At 55.5% G+C, this 13,996-nt stretch overlaps 2 protein-coding genes across 5 annotated transcripts; both read right to left on the reverse strand.

Annotated features, from left to right (window-relative positions):
• Positions 1-23: 23 nt before the first annotated feature.
• SLC35A2 (solute carrier family 35 member A2) lies at positions 24-6,635 on the reverse strand. 4 transcript variants are annotated; one of them, XM_040998911.1, is made up of 5 exons: positions 6,315-6,635; positions 5,069-5,251; positions 3,086-3,237; positions 1,523-1,684; positions 24-274 (listed from the first exon to the last, which is right to left on the reverse strand). In XM_040998911.1, exons 1-5 carry the CDS (start codon positions 6,403-6,405, stop codon positions 170-172), a joined length of 693 nt encoding a protein of 230 aa, XP_040854845.1. In that variant the 5' UTR covers positions 6,406-6,635; the 3' UTR covers positions 24-169. The 4 variants fall into 4 exon arrangements, with proteins under 4 accessions (XP_040854845.1, XP_040854830.1, XP_040854821.1 ...); XM_040998896.1 differs by having other exon boundaries at positions 153-274; positions 1,523-2,274; XM_040998887.1 differs by lacking the exon at positions 24-274 and having other exon boundaries at positions 450-2,274.
• An 832-nt stretch (positions 6,636-7,467) lies between these two features.
• On the reverse strand, positions 7,468-12,495 carry PIM2 (Pim-2 proto-oncogene, serine/threonine kinase). Its single transcript, XM_040998923.1, has 7 exons — positions 12,206-12,495; positions 11,963-12,072; positions 11,279-11,329; positions 9,339-9,711; positions 8,808-8,984; positions 8,544-8,707; positions 7,468-8,196 (listed from the first exon to the last, which is right to left on the reverse strand). The coding sequence occupies exons 1-6, from the start codon at positions 12,264-12,266 to the stop codon at positions 8,544-8,546; spliced, it is 936 nt and encodes a 311-aa protein (XP_040854857.1). The 5' UTR covers positions 12,267-12,495; the 3' UTR covers positions 7,468-8,196.
• Positions 12,496-13,996: the final 1,501 nt, after the last annotated feature.

A 13,996-nucleotide genomic window follows, 5' to 3' on the forward strand; every position in this document is an offset into this window, starting at 1 on the left:
ACCTAAGAAAATATTATGGTGTTGGGGTGGGGGGTAGGAGGACAGGGCTTTGGCAGGGGGTGGGTGGCGACCAAGGTGAGTCATTAACACAGAGAGCTCAGTCCAGCAAGCTCTGTGTGGGGGAGGGACAAGGAGTTCTATGTCTGCCTCTCCCTACCCCTGACACTGCTCAGAGTCTGGTCCCGGACGGGCCAGGGCAAGAAGGGAGAACCAGGCCAGGCCAACCAACGTCTTCAATGCCGGAGGCTACGAACCCTTCACTTTGGTGAGCAACCTGTGGTGGGGGTAGGGAGGAAAGAGAAACGGAAAAGGCTGGGGTGGGCTGGCAGGAGGGTCTCTTGAGCAAGCAAGGGCGGCAGGAGTGAGGCTGGTAATCCCAGGGTTAGTATGGTGCTTAGGCCGAGACAGCGGGCAGGGTTGGGGTGGCGGTCAGAAAGCTACACATGGACTAAATAAATACAACATCTTTATTTGGCATTGGGTAGCCTGGTATTTTTTTTCCATCACAGTTCCTTAGAAAACAAACAAATCAGACAAATTAATCAAAAATAAAGATCCAATGGCCATATTTACAAATAGCGGAGCCAGCCCAGGGGTGGGGAGGGGGGGCAGGGATCTCCGTGCGTGCACTCACACCTCCCCTCCCTGGCCCAGGACATGGTTAAGGGGTTAATAAGCTTTGGGGAGTGCCGGGAGCAGGTTCCACAGGGCATGGAGTCCAAGTCCTCCTCCCCCAAGGAGTGAGGGTACCCAGAGGATGGCTGTGGCCTTTCTTTGTCCTCTCTGGATATCAGAAAATGACCCTGCTTCCATCAACTGACAGTGTCCTCAAGATGGATTCGGCCACTTCCAGAGGACCCCCCCCCCCCCCCCCCGCTTTCCCACACCTTGCATCCTTAATTGGCCTCATTACACCAGAAATCCCGAGCCTGCTGCAAAATAAGTGGCCCTCCTGTACTCTGTCACAAGATAGGCTGATAGAAAAATCAGCTTTTGCCTCTTGCCTGCTCCATGGACCCTCAAAGGTCAGGGAAGGCCACACACATAAAGGCCAGAGGGGCTTCTGATGGGGGTCCGGGGAAGGGAGAGAAGGCCTCTAATGATGAGAAATTGAACCCCACAGGACAGATCTTAGAGCTGCACGTTGTCAGTCTGTCCTTACAGCTGCAGAGGGACAGCTGGGAGGGACTCCCCAGGACACCTTCAGCAGAGGGGAACAGGATAAAAAAAGGCCTTGAACAACACTCCCAACCCTGTCCTCCAAAAACGTGACAGTGGGGCAGAGGCAGCAGCTCTAAAATCCCCTCCAGCAGAGGGGTGCGGCCGAGCAGGAAGGGTTCACGTGACACCTGGCACCCCTTGGGAAGTCTCAACGACCTGGGAGGAAAGACCAAGGTGTTCCAAACCCAGTGGAGCCAGGCCCTGGGGGTAACTGGGGTGCTGCAGATGCCCGATGCCCTCCACCGCGGTCCCCCTCCCTGGCCTCCCCACCACTGGCAGTCCTCACTTCACCAGCACTGACTTGGGCAGAAAGGGCTCCGTGATGAGGTCTCCGCGGTGGGAAGACAGCTGTGGTGGTGGCGGCTGCCCTGGAGGCTGCTGGTGAATGCAGGGCCCGGAGGCCGAGGAAGAAGGGGAGGAGGAGGAGGCAGAAGCTATGGCTTTGGTTGTACCTCGGGGCAGGCTGTAGAGGTAGACGGCACCGATGACCAATCCAGCGCCAAGGGCAAATAATGGGTCCAGTTGGAAGCCAAAGAGGCGAATGGAGGCAACAGTGGACAACACAATGGACAGGGAGGTGGCAAAGCCCTTGAGGATGTTGTCAGCGTACTTGACAACAACAGCCACCAGGAGCCCGCCAAAGGCCTGGTTGAGTACCACACCCCAGACAGCAGGTGTGTACCCAAAGAAGAAGCCAAAACGTGCCACTGCAGTGCCCTCAGCCCACCAGAGCCCCACCAGGCCCAGGGCTGTGCCAAAAAGGCCCAGCTGCAGGTTGCGCAACCACACAGATCCTGAGCTGCCTTTGAGGATCTTCTCAAAGTAGACGCCTGCGAAGCCCGAGGAGAGACAGGAGGCTACAACAGCTGCTAGGCCTGCCCCGGGGTTCTGATCCAGGGGCCGTGGGCCGCCCCCACCAGCCTGTTGTGCCTGGACGATGGCCACACCAGTGAAGAGGAGCAGCAGGGAGGCCCACTGCAGCCGGGAGAGGCTGCGGTTCAGCATGAGCACTGAGAACAGCGCCGTAGTCAGGATCTTCAGCTGGTACGTCACCTGCATGGCACGTGCAAGGCAGACACTGAGGACTGGCCTCGATCTGTCGCAGACAGCACCCACTAGAAGTCTACTGTGTGCAATGGAGGGATGGGGTGGGGTAGAGGGCAGCAAAAATAGCACAGAGAGCCAGCAACTGGCTAGGTTGTCACTAAAAATCAGTTCCGAGGACCCTTCTCAAAAGTGCATGGAAGAAGGGTGACTGGGCCAGAACAAAGTACCACACCATGCCCAAGCCCATGGTCCCAATCCCTGCTCCTGGCTGTGTAACCAGGGACGAAGCACTTGCCCCCATCTAAATATCTGTAACTAATCAACCAACAGGGCTCACAAGAGGTGCTGGCTAAATGGCAGGCTTTATGGAGGAGGAGAGGTCTTGGTGCCAATGAATCAACCAGAACACTAACGTCAGGAGATGTTTACACCGTGTGCCCATGTGGGTGTAAGCACTTTATCATTCATTTAATCTTCACAGCCACCATCTGCAGTGGGCCGCACTGTAACTCCCCAGTTTCAAGATGAGAAAATGTTAGGTGACTCACCCAAAAGTCATGCAGCTGTGAAACAGCAGAGCTGAGATTAGAATCTGGGCACTGTAACTCTGTTGCTAGGATGCCTAGGAACAGCCTGCACCTTTGCCAAGCAGCAGCTGGCCGAGAGCTCCTCCTACCTAGTCCTGATGCTCCAGGCTTCTACTCCTGAGGACCCCTGGGCTAGGGGAATGTCAAGGTCTCAGCAGCTCTTGCCACTGCCACCCTTTGCCCCCAAGCCCAGGAAGTCCCTGTGCAGCCATGCTGGACTTGGAACTCACCTGGAAGGTGGCTGCTGGGAGGTTGGAGATGGCAACGTACTGGAGGTTATTCTGCAGAGTGTAGATGAGGGAGGGGACCGCTAGCTTGAGCGTGTCCACGTACTGCACCAGGACGGCCTCGTGGAGGAAGAGAATCAGGTGCTTCACATTACCTAGGCGGCAGGAGGAGGGGCCTCTGGTGAAGCAGCGACTGCTCAGCAGAATACCCGGTGGGTTGGGAGCAGACCTGCCGCCCTGGGTGCTGGGGTAACATTTGTGCTCAGTGAGCCCTTCTAATAGTCAAGGTAATGAGCCCAAAAGAAACAGCCAGGGCAAGCATCGAGCCTGGTGCCTAAGCTCTGGGTATACACCCAGCTCCACTCCTGACTTCAGCTTCCTGCTCATGCACACCCTAGGAGGCAGCAGGTGATGGCTTAAGCAGTTGGCTTCCTGCCACCCCCCTGGGAGACCTGGATTGGGTTCCTGGCCCAGTCCTAGCTGCCGCAGGCATTTGGGGACTGAAGCAGCAGATAGGAGGTCTGTTTTTGTCTCTCTGCCTCTGAAATAAATATTTAAAATGACAGCAACAATAACAGACCATACTTATCTCACAGCCCAACTCCCTGGCACAGAGCCCTATTCATGGCAAGCCTATGCTGTACAATGGAAATATTCATCATTGCCTAGAAGTAGATGCTAAGGCCGGGAGATTCAGATTAGTCTTTTGTCCTAGCTGCCTACTGGCCTGTGGGCAGCCTTAGGACGGGGCTGTCTCTTACTCAGTCCCACCCGTCGGGCCCAGCCATGCCAAGCAGTTGCCTCGGAATTCAAGTCCGAGACAAAGCTGAAGTCTGACTTGGACCACTCCCTTCCCGTGCATCATGGCCTTTGCAAAGCTCAACCTGGGTTTCTAGAAGGCTCAACTGCCATCTTGTTTGGGGGAAAAACCTCAAGAGCCACTGCGCTGCTTATCCCAGCAACGCCCCCCGGGGCTTGCTCGCTCAAACCTGTCCTTGCCCTCCACGGCAGTAACCCCAGGGTAGCGCCGCGGCGTTCACCTCTATGCTTTAGCATGCAAGGCCTTCACGGAGAAGCAGCTGCACAACGTATCCAAGTCAGAGGGCCTTCCTGTTTGGGTGAGGAGATGAGCCCAACTCCCAACTCAAACACAGAACACACTGAATGACAGCCAACGGAGGCAGTCGGCAACATGCAGGTTATCCAAAGTCTACAGGACAAATGAGCTCATTTCTTCAAAGAGAGAAAAACAAAAGGGGGAAGGGAAGTAGAGGGAAACCCAGAGATGAAACTTAGAAGGAACAGCTGGTTAGAAAACATTGATCATATACAAACCAGTATTTCAAGACTATGGCCTTTAAGAGATCGTCACCATTTGCACACTGCCTGGATACTGGATTATCTTACTATTTTCCAAATTACAGAGGTATGACTCCTAGCTCTTTATAGTTACTGTTAAAAGTATATGCACCAAAATACTCAAATCAATCTGTAAGGGGGTGGTTACTTCAGGATAAGGGAACATGTGGACAAGAGCTAGAGGACAGCAGTGAGTGGGCAATCGGGCCTGCTGCTTGGGCGGCAGGGCAGCTGTGAGCTGAGAGTTGTTGCCTCTCTTCCTACTTGGCTGTTCTCCTTAACGTGCTACATGCTTGGAAGTCTTGGCGATGAAACACTAGAAATCCACAAGTCATCCCATTTTGTGGAGGCACAGACTCACCCCCCCCCTCCCCAATGCCTGCAGTCCAGTGCCCAGGCTGCCAGGCATGGCAGAGCACAGAAGCAGCTGCTCTCAGGAAGCTTGGCTGGCACAGCCCAGGGGCAGGCTCCCGGCCATACATGGAGCTCCTCCCCCCTGCGCCATAACTGCTCCAGGTAAGGGCATACACGTGTGTACACACACACACACACACATTTTCGCTTGAACTCCCTCCCTTGTATACTTCCCCCCAAATTCCGGGTTCGGGTGGCCTCCCGAGATCATACCCCTCTTCTGTGCGAAGAGCAGCAGCAGGCAGGTGAGGCCCTTGAGCACTTCCGCCATGACCACCGCAGTGGTGGCAAAGAAACGGTCCCCGGGCAACGTGCGGGCGTAGCGGATGCTGAGGATGAGGGAGGCGTTCTGGACCACCAGCACAGCTAGGGATATGTACTTGAGGCGTCTGTGGGCTGTGAGGAGATGGCACAGGGCAAACGGGGAAGGATAAGGTGAGAACCTGTTGGGGCACAGTCCCACAGCAGAACCACCCCCCCGACCCATGCACCCCACCCATCCACCCCGTGTCTTTGCTCAATCCCCATTCTCCTCATCTCCACCATGGTCACATTATTTCCCCCCTATTATTTTCCTCGCACCCAGAACTCTTGCCAACTCCTCCTTGCTATGACTGATTCTTACTAACTCAAAACAGTGTAACAAATAGGAAAGGAAAAAAAAAAAAAAAGATTGCTCCACTGCTCCAAAGACTGAATGAATGGATGGTCTACTAGGTAAGGACAAGTTTCCGTTCAGTGCCGTGGACCACCCTTCCAGCCCCACACAGTACCGCCTCTCCAGCCCTCTTGCTCCCCCCATGCACAATGAACTCTCTTTGACAGGAGGAAGAGAAAGCCTGGGCGGGCCCTCCCACCTGCACATACAATGGCCTACTTTCATTTGGAAGGAGGGGCCCACAGACCCAGCCTTTCCTCCACACAACTGCAGGATGAGCCTATTCCCAACATAGATCCGCCATTCCTATAAGGAAGGCCCTGCCCCACCCTGCCAATTTACAAGGTCCCTAGCGGGGAGGAGCCTCCGGTTGGGCAAAGAGTTTCTACCTGCTACCAGGAAGAACACCAACGCCCTTGGAGCGCTCCCTCCCTTGCAGAAGCAACGGCTGCACACACACACACATACACTCACTCACTCCCAAATGCTCCCATCTCCCCCGAAGCAAACACCCTGCAGCCTCACAACGGTCCCTTCTCTACAGAGACGGAAGGACTCCCCAGTCAGCCCGAGAATGGGCTCTTCCCCGCGCCCCACCCACGCACAATGGGCTTCTCCGTCCTCCCTCCCCCTGCAAACACCCTCCTCCACACGCGCGCGCGCGCACACACACACACACACACACACACACAGACACGTCAGTCCACGCGGAATGCTCCGTCCCACTTCAGGTCTCCCCAAACCCCACCCCGGAGAGCCTGACCCCCGCCCCGCCTACTGCTTGGCCGCAGCCTGTCTCACCGGCACTCGCGGTTCCAGATGCCAACGACCCCGCAGAGACCGCCCCCGGTCCGGCTGCTGCGCTGGCACCGCTAACCCCAACCGCTGCCATGTTGGCATCTGCCCGGCCCCTCGGCAACAGCAGGTCACTTCCGCGTCCGTAGCTTCCGCCTCCGGGGTCGCCGGAGTGGGAATAAGGCAAGAGTATGGTGCACCGTCAGGATGAGATCTTGCTTCGTCCCTTCCCCAAGGCTGAGTTTCAGAAAATAGGCCAGGAATCTTCCGACTCCCTCCGCGCCGGCCCGGAAAGCGAGCACGCCTCGGCCAATTTGGCCCCCAGCTGTCTTTCCAGCAACCCCTAAGGCGCCAGCCCGCTGCCAGAACCGCCCTCACCTTCCCCTCCCGGTTCGTCCCTTTCATTAATCCTCTTCCCACAGGGCCCGCCCACCCTGCCTCCTGCTTTCATTGGCTCAGCCCTTGTCGCTCTGGGTTAAACCTGTTTCAGGTGGCTCCGCCCTTGGGCGTCAGAAACTCCCACCCAGGTCCTTCCTAATCCGGGCGGAAGTTCCTCTTTCCTTCTCCCTGGCATCGTGAAGGGGCGCTGGGCAGGTGAGGTGTACGGAGAGGGTCACCACGTGGGGCAAGGGACCGTCCTTGCCAAGTCAGGCGCAGCTAGAACTGCGAGGGCAGCGGGGACAGAAGCTTGCGTCTCCGTGGAGGATGGGGGAGAAATAAGGGCGCCAGGAGACGGTTCCCGTGCTAGTTGCCCTTGCAAAACGGAGCAGGAGACGGCCAGCTCGAGGTCCACGGAAGAGAAAGCAGGATGCACTGTGGGGTAGGGCAAGTTAACTTAAGGTGACGGAAACGCAAGGGCAAATATAGGTGACTGCACCCTGGGCATTCTTAGCCAACCAGAAGAGCTAGATTTGCGAGTCAGCATACAGCCTCGCCCTCAACCTCATCAACCCAGAAAAGGGCATTTTGCCATCAGGGAAGAAAGCCCTTCCTTTCCCAGGAGTGCAGGTGGAAATTCTGCCATCTTATATTGAAAACAGGAACTGCAACACTTGGATGCCACATTATGCAATCATTCCATCAAAGTTCCCTCCGGCTCCCCATCCGCTCAGCGCACAGTTGATGTCCCCCCACACACAGCTGTCCACACATGGCCAGGCACTTTGGAGTGTTACTTTTATTAAATAGTGAGTTTCCACACATGGCTTCTTCTTTAAATAATTCAGGCGGTGGTGTGAGGTGGGGGGGGGGACAAAAGGGAGGAGGGCACACTTGCAGCTCCCCAACCCCCCCCATACCCAAGTATTTACATTTTAGCAGTTGGATAATCCTGGCTCAGAAGGAGGCAGCGCACGAGAAAATCTGCGGGACATTGGAGAGGGTGCCCCAGGAGAACAAGCGGCCAGACTCATTTCCCCTCAGCCCATCTCCCAAACCATCTGCCCCAACCTCGCCTCCGGTGCTGTCCCATGCTGTCCCAGCTCCCTTCCTCCACAGATCCTGGGACTTGGTTCTTCTCACCAGAATAAGAGCACTTGGGAGAACAAAGTAGGGTCCCATCGCCAACAAAGGAAAAGCAAAAGCAAAAGGGGGAGGGGAAGAAAAACACGAGCCCTGGGACAGCAATAGGGCATCACCTCCCTCAGAATCAGCAATCCAGTGCTGAGGTAGCTGTGCAGCTGGACTGAACGGAGGACCCTAGGCTGGGGAGAGGGTCGCTCGGTGCAAATGAAGAGCTGCTGGGGCACTAGAAGGAAAAGCACCCTTGCATCGGCACTGTGTTGTGTGGATGGCAGGAGCAGGAGATGTCACTAGAGGGCTCACGACTCACTACGACACTGGGTCCTGGGGCTCACAATGGAAGTGAACTTCAACCCAATCAACATCCCTAGCAAAAAAAAAAAAATTAATAATAAAGCAAGGGAAGGCAAGTCCCTCCCTTCAGAACAAGGGGCAGGGGGCTGTCAGGAGGAAAAGCTCCCTCTCGGGGGCGGGGGGGACAGGGTAGGGTCTGCGCAGACTTTGCTTGTTTTCTGACACCCCCCGGGGGGGGACGGCTTTTGCGACCTTAGCAACACTGGATTGTTGGTGACCTGTAAAACCAGATCAGCAGATGTCTGTGGATCCCTATGGCATAGCCTTGGGATGGCTGTTAGGATCATTTTGGGGAGGAGATGGGGGGTATAGAGAGGGAGCTGAACGTGGAAGGCAGAAGGGAGGGGAGGTTGGCCAGACCTAGGGCAGCAGGGACCAGGCCAAAGGAGTGGGACCTCCTTTTGGGGGGTTCAGGGGCGCTTCTTCAGCTGGGGTTTGCATCCAGGGGTCCAGCAGGATCTCTTCCAGCGAGGGTCGGGAAGAGGGCTTAGCAGCCAGGCACCGGCGGATCAAAGCGCAGCAGTCTGCAGGTGAATAGGCACAGTGGGAAATGAGCAGTTGGTAGGGCAGGCCTTGGGGGGGGCGGGTAGGGAGGGAAAGGCACCTGCTCACCGAGCGCCTCACCTGGGGAGACATGCGCCGGGAAGTGGAGCTCAGCCTCCAGAATCTCCTGGTCCCTCTCAAAAGGGATGTCCCCACACACCATGTCGTACAGGAGGATACCCAGGGACCAGACAGTGGCTGGGAGTGCATGGTACTGGTGTCGCGAGATCCACTCAGGTGGGCTGTACACCCTTGTCCCTGCAAACAAGCCCGGGAAGGGTGGGGGGGGGGGGAGAAGTCAGATCTTCTTTGCCCACCAGGAACAGGGAACACCCCTCTCAGTTCAGTGTCCCCTCATTAGAATAGTAGCTCTTTATCAAGATCCCAGCATCAAACAGCAGCACCTAAGACAACAGTATCAACAGTATCACTCTAGCAGCATAAGCCCCCTGCCCCTCCCCTCAATAGGATTAAGGCACACTGTTACAACATGGAATTTACCCAAGGAAATCCTGTATTAGAAATCAAGAAGCTTACAAAGGACTGCAAGAAGAGCATAAAGAGAAATAACTTCCCCTGCCCCTCCCCAGCAGCATTCCAAGGCAGCCTCACCATCGAAGTCAGTGTAGGGTTCATCATGAAGCAGGGCACCCGAGCCAAAATCAATGAGTTTGGCACAGCCACGGCAGAGGTCTATCAGGATGTTCTCGTCCTTGATATCACGATGCACAACTCCACGGGCATGGCAGTGCTGGACAGCTGCCACGACCTGGCCAAACAAGCTGCGGCTTCGGCCTTCCCCCAGTGGGCCCTTCTCCGTGATGTAGTCAAAGAGATCCTGGGCCGGTAGGGGCCGCTCGAGGACCAGCATGAAGCCCTCTGGTGTCTCAAACCAGTCAAGCAGGCGGATGACACCAGGGTGCCCACCACCTGCGCACACTTTCCACAGCAGAGCCACTTCCAGTGGGCATGAAACAGAGTCTGTCTGCAGGTGGACATGGGGTGGAAAGCAGAGAGAAAGCAGACGTCAGACCTGCTGCTCTGAGGGCCACCAACTTCCCACCTAACTTCCAATCACAGCCTTGGGCTTTAGAAAATGGCTGTGAACAACCCATTGATCCAACAGGGCAGTGGGCTTAAACTCCCACAAGCCATTGGAAGAAGCCCATGTACATTTGGCAGCTCAGAGGAGCTCAGCAAATACTTGAATAAAAACTAACACTTGGGGCCAGTGTGGTGGTGCAGCACGTTATCTTTCTATTTGTGATGTTGCTATCCCATCCAGCTCCCCGCTTTCCCTGGGAAAGCAGTCGAGGACGGCCCAGAGCCTTGGGACCCTGCGCCTGCATGGGAGACCCAGAAGAAGCTCCTGATCGGCTCAGCTCTGGCTGTTGTGGCCAGTGGGGAGTGAACCAGTGGGTGTACAACATTTGCTTGTGTCTCCTGTCTTGAATACGCTTTGAAATTTTCTTTTAAATAAATTGTTCCTAAGAAGGTAATATTTTACCTATTGTGTTCCTTGACATTATCTGAAGTTATTACAAGAGTACCTTCCACACTGTAGCTGCTCGGTAAATGTTCAACAGATGAATGCACTTTATAACACCGGGTCTGACATTAAGTTACCATGCAAGAAATAGTGTTTGTTTTCTGGCATACCTCAAACATCAGAACACTAACTGGTTAACAGGGTAGGGCTCCATAAATAATGTTATAGTATGTGAAATTTTTGATAGAAAAGCTTAACAAAAGGAGCGCTCAATATTATGTACTATTTTGCCAAGAGCCTAGAATTGTGCTTGCTATACAGTAGGTATTCAACAATTTGCTAAATAGCTGAAAGTGGTTAATCCCAAAGGGCCTGGTAAAGAGCCTCAGAACTGTGATCATGTGATATTTACCCAGTCACCAAAAACCCAGAAATACTCAAGAACAGGCATAAATGTTAACTGGCCACAAAAAGCCCACCCAGAAACTGCCTGCAAGCGCGGTGATGGTGCGCAGCAGCCATCCTTTCCCGGTGGTGGTGCCCTCTGCCGGCCAGGCCCGCAGACGTGCATTCTCACGGTAATGCAAAAGTCCACTAGCGCGCAGGCGCACCCTCTCCCTCTCCCTCTGGGTCCCACGGGCTGCGCAGGCGCAGTCTCCCTCTGTGTCCACCAGAGGGCGCTCCCATCTCCACAACTTGTCTAGATCCGCCCAGATGTCCGTTAGCGCTCAAAAGGCAGGAGAGAAGCAGCCACCATCACCATGGCAACCAGTGACCTCTGCCCTTCTTTCCCCAGCAGCATGCCCTGCGGGCAACCCTCGAGGCAATGTTTGGAAGGAACCTAAGAAAGGAGTGGGAGAGGAGAATCCGGGGCTCTACAGGGAACGGGGTGACTAAGAACAGTGCATCACCCTATGGGAGTAAACATGGGTTGATAGAGGTGTTCTCTTCACCGTTACAGGGCGCAGGGAGCAATACATGCCTCCCCTTCTGGAAAAAGACCAGGGAGTAAGAGTTCACCAGTGATGGAGTGGATAGGTCAGGAAGTACCAAAGATACTTACCAAGGGGGACCATCCCAACACGCGATTCCGCGGGATCACTTTGATGGCCACCTGGAGAAGAGGGCCGGCAGATGATCCCCATGTCCCTCCCAATCAGGTATCTTCTGCCCACCTCCGTGGCCCTGCACTAGGCAGCACCCCCGTCTTTTTGGCCACCAACTAGAGTACAGCACAATCACAATAAGCTGGGGCTTTGCCCCCTACCTGCCAGGTCTCCAGCGCCAAGTTCACCTCTCCCACCATCCTTAGCCCCGGGGATCTTCCTGCTTAAGGCGTCGGGACCCCTCATTCTAGGTCTTGCGTTCTATATTTCCTAATCTCCCTACCCAGGGCCAAGACACCACAACTCTGTGCCGGGGTCCTGGTGCCGTCACGACTGCACACTAGACACCTATGTCTAATATCACCAATAGCTCGGTTCTAGGTACTCTACGTTCCAACATACATGTTCCCTGGATCATGGAGTCTAGAGTCCTCAGGACACCCTCTTCCCAGCCTAATTCCTGGACATCCAAAATCCCGGCAATGAAAACCATTACCAACAACCTCCCCATTCCCCCGACACAGCCACCTGGATACACACACATCCTTGCAACCCGGATCCTGATGCTCACCATCCTACCGCACACATTGCGGGCTTCTTCCCCACATACGCGACCCTCCCCAGACCCTCATGGCGAATACCTGGAGTCGATCTGTGACGCGATGTCCCGCGAAGACCGTGCCAAATCCCCCCTTACCCAAGAGGGGGCCAAGTCGGTATTCGGCCTCGAACGCTTCCCGATCCTTGCCTCCTACGCAAGCGGAGGCGAGGAAAGTCAGGGTGGCGGCGTGCTGAGCCCGTCCGCGACTCCCACCTCCCAGGGACCACCAACCACTATTCTAGGCCCACCCCAACCTGGTCGCGACAGAAGAGGCTGCGCTCACCTGGCGGCGGCGTGGGGGTCACCGGGGGCGCGGGGAGCCCCTGCAGAGGTTTGGTCAACATGGAGGAGGTGCTGCGCAGATTGAGCCCGCTGAATCCGCTGAGCCCGCAGGGCGTGGACGCCCGGGGCAGGGAAGCCGGGGAGCCAGGGCTGGGGGGCGCCAGGGTGGAAAGCGGGGAAACTGATGGCCCCGAAGCGTCCGCAGACGGCGTAGCGTTAAGATTCGCCGCGCGCGCCAGCCCCAGTGCTACTGAGCCGGGGCACGCGCCTCCCGGGAGAGTCGCCCTGGGCGACCGCCCCGCCCACCTGGCTTTGATCAATCCGGTCGCGGCACCTGCTGCACCCCAGCCAATCGGAACCAGCCCTTATTTGCATACCACCCTCAACGTTGCAAGTCTTCTTATGCAAATATACTCCCGGTTCCCTCTGCGAAGGCGGGGCCTGAATGCAAATGACATGGTGCGAGGTAGGGGGCACAAGAAAACAGGTTCTGGGAATCCCTTTGCAACAATTGCATTTGTTTTGGTGGTGGCGGGCGGGGGGGGGGTGTTGTTATTGTTGGGATGCGTGAGGTGTGAGTGCATGCGTGCACACTTGAAAAACAACTGCGCAGCCTCCTTCCTAAGGAAGTTGGTTTGCTGCCGCCGCCGCCTTGAGATTAGCGCGAAGATAACGCCAGGTTTTGGCTTCTAAGAATCTGAGCTTGCGACTATTCAGGACGCTACCGCCAATGGTACTCCTAACCCGGGACAGTTGTTTTCCAAGAAACAGGAGGCTTCAAGCTGAAATCTGGACCCTACAAAGTGTCCTGTCGCAAGGAAGGATACCCCCCCACACTCCCACCACTGGAATCATTATGATCAAAGTTAGCGTTCCCACGCTCGACGTGGTAACCTGTGGGGCTGCTTTCAGAAGCCTTGACGTAGGCGGGACCTGGCTAGACTGCGCCAATGGGCCGTGGAATGGGTCTGCATCTAGAACAGCATGGTGTGGTCCTGGGGGGAGGGGAGCATTTCCGGCGAGATGAGGCCTGAGAGCCAAGCTGGAGGCTGCTGGAGAAATGATCGAACCTCCGCAGATGCAAACTCATGACCAACACCCGGGGAGGCCCCATGCCATGCACCCCAAACACACGTGCTGCCAGTCACTCAGGTCCACCTGTCTCGGATCCACCTGCAGACATAACTGTGCCACAGGCAAACACTGTGAGGCAGGGACACTCTTCAGTCGTGTCCCAGAATGACATGCAAAATACAATGTTAGATAAACACACTCCTGAGATGCATAGATTTACAGTTCCATGTGACAAACATGTCCTGTTGCATGCAGGGACATAACTTTCTGACACACATACATCATCATCATGACATGCACTATCATGTCCCAGTGTGTCAGACTGTCTGATTTCAACACTCCTGAGACACACACTGAAGGTGCAGTCACAGACACAGGGAGACTCAGGAACAGACACACACGCCATCAGACATGCAGCCTTGTCGCTGAAAGACCCTGTCCTGAAATAGCAAGGCAGACTGTCATAGGCATAGCAGTGGACATCCACCACAGCAAACAGCACCCACAGACACCACCATCACAGACCAACCCACGCAGCCAAGCACACATCTGAGATAGACACACAAACGGTCAGAGTCCCACACTCTGTCACCACCTGACACACCTGGAAACAAGCCTTTGTCGCACACGGCTGCAGATGCTCTGGTAAATGGCACATGAAGACTTGGACTCTCCACAGCCACACACACGCAAAAGCAAACACATCAGCTCTCTCTCA

This window comes from Ochotona curzoniae, unplaced genomic scaffold, assembly GCF_017591425.1.
Source record: "Ochotona curzoniae isolate NIBS_2020 unplaced genomic scaffold, NIBS_Ocur_1.0 contig_1274, whole genome shotgun sequence".
In the NCBI taxonomy this organism is placed as follows: Eukaryota; Metazoa; Chordata; class Mammalia; order Lagomorpha; family Ochotonidae; genus Ochotona; species Ochotona curzoniae.

Bases quoted from the DNA above. Each gene is read 5' to 3' on its own strand.
- PIM2 (XM_040998923.1), bottom strand. From the start codon at position 12,266: ATGTTGACCAAACCTCTGCAGGGGCTCCCCGCGCCCCCGGTGACCCCC. The intron at 9,712-11,278 runs GTAAGTATCTTT...GTCCACCTGCAG, and splicing joins TGTTGGGATGGTCCCCCTTG to ACAGACTCTGTTTCATGCCC. The intron at 8,985-9,338 runs GTGAGGCTGCCT...GCTTGTTTGCAG, and splicing joins ACCCTACACTGACTTCGATG to GGACAAGGGTGTACAGCCCA.
- SLC35A2 (XM_040998896.1), bottom strand. From the start codon at position 6,405: ATGGCAGCGGTTGGGGTTAGCGGTGCCAGCGCAGCAGCCGGACCGGGG. The intron at 3,238-5,068 runs GTATGATCTCGG...CCTGCCGCCTAG, and splicing joins GCTCTTCGCACAGAAGAGGG to GTAATGTGAAGCACCTGATT. The intron at 275-1,522 runs GTCAGTGCTGGT...CCCCCACCACAG, and splicing joins ACGGAGCCCTTTCTGCCCAA to GTTGCTCACCAAAGTGAAGG.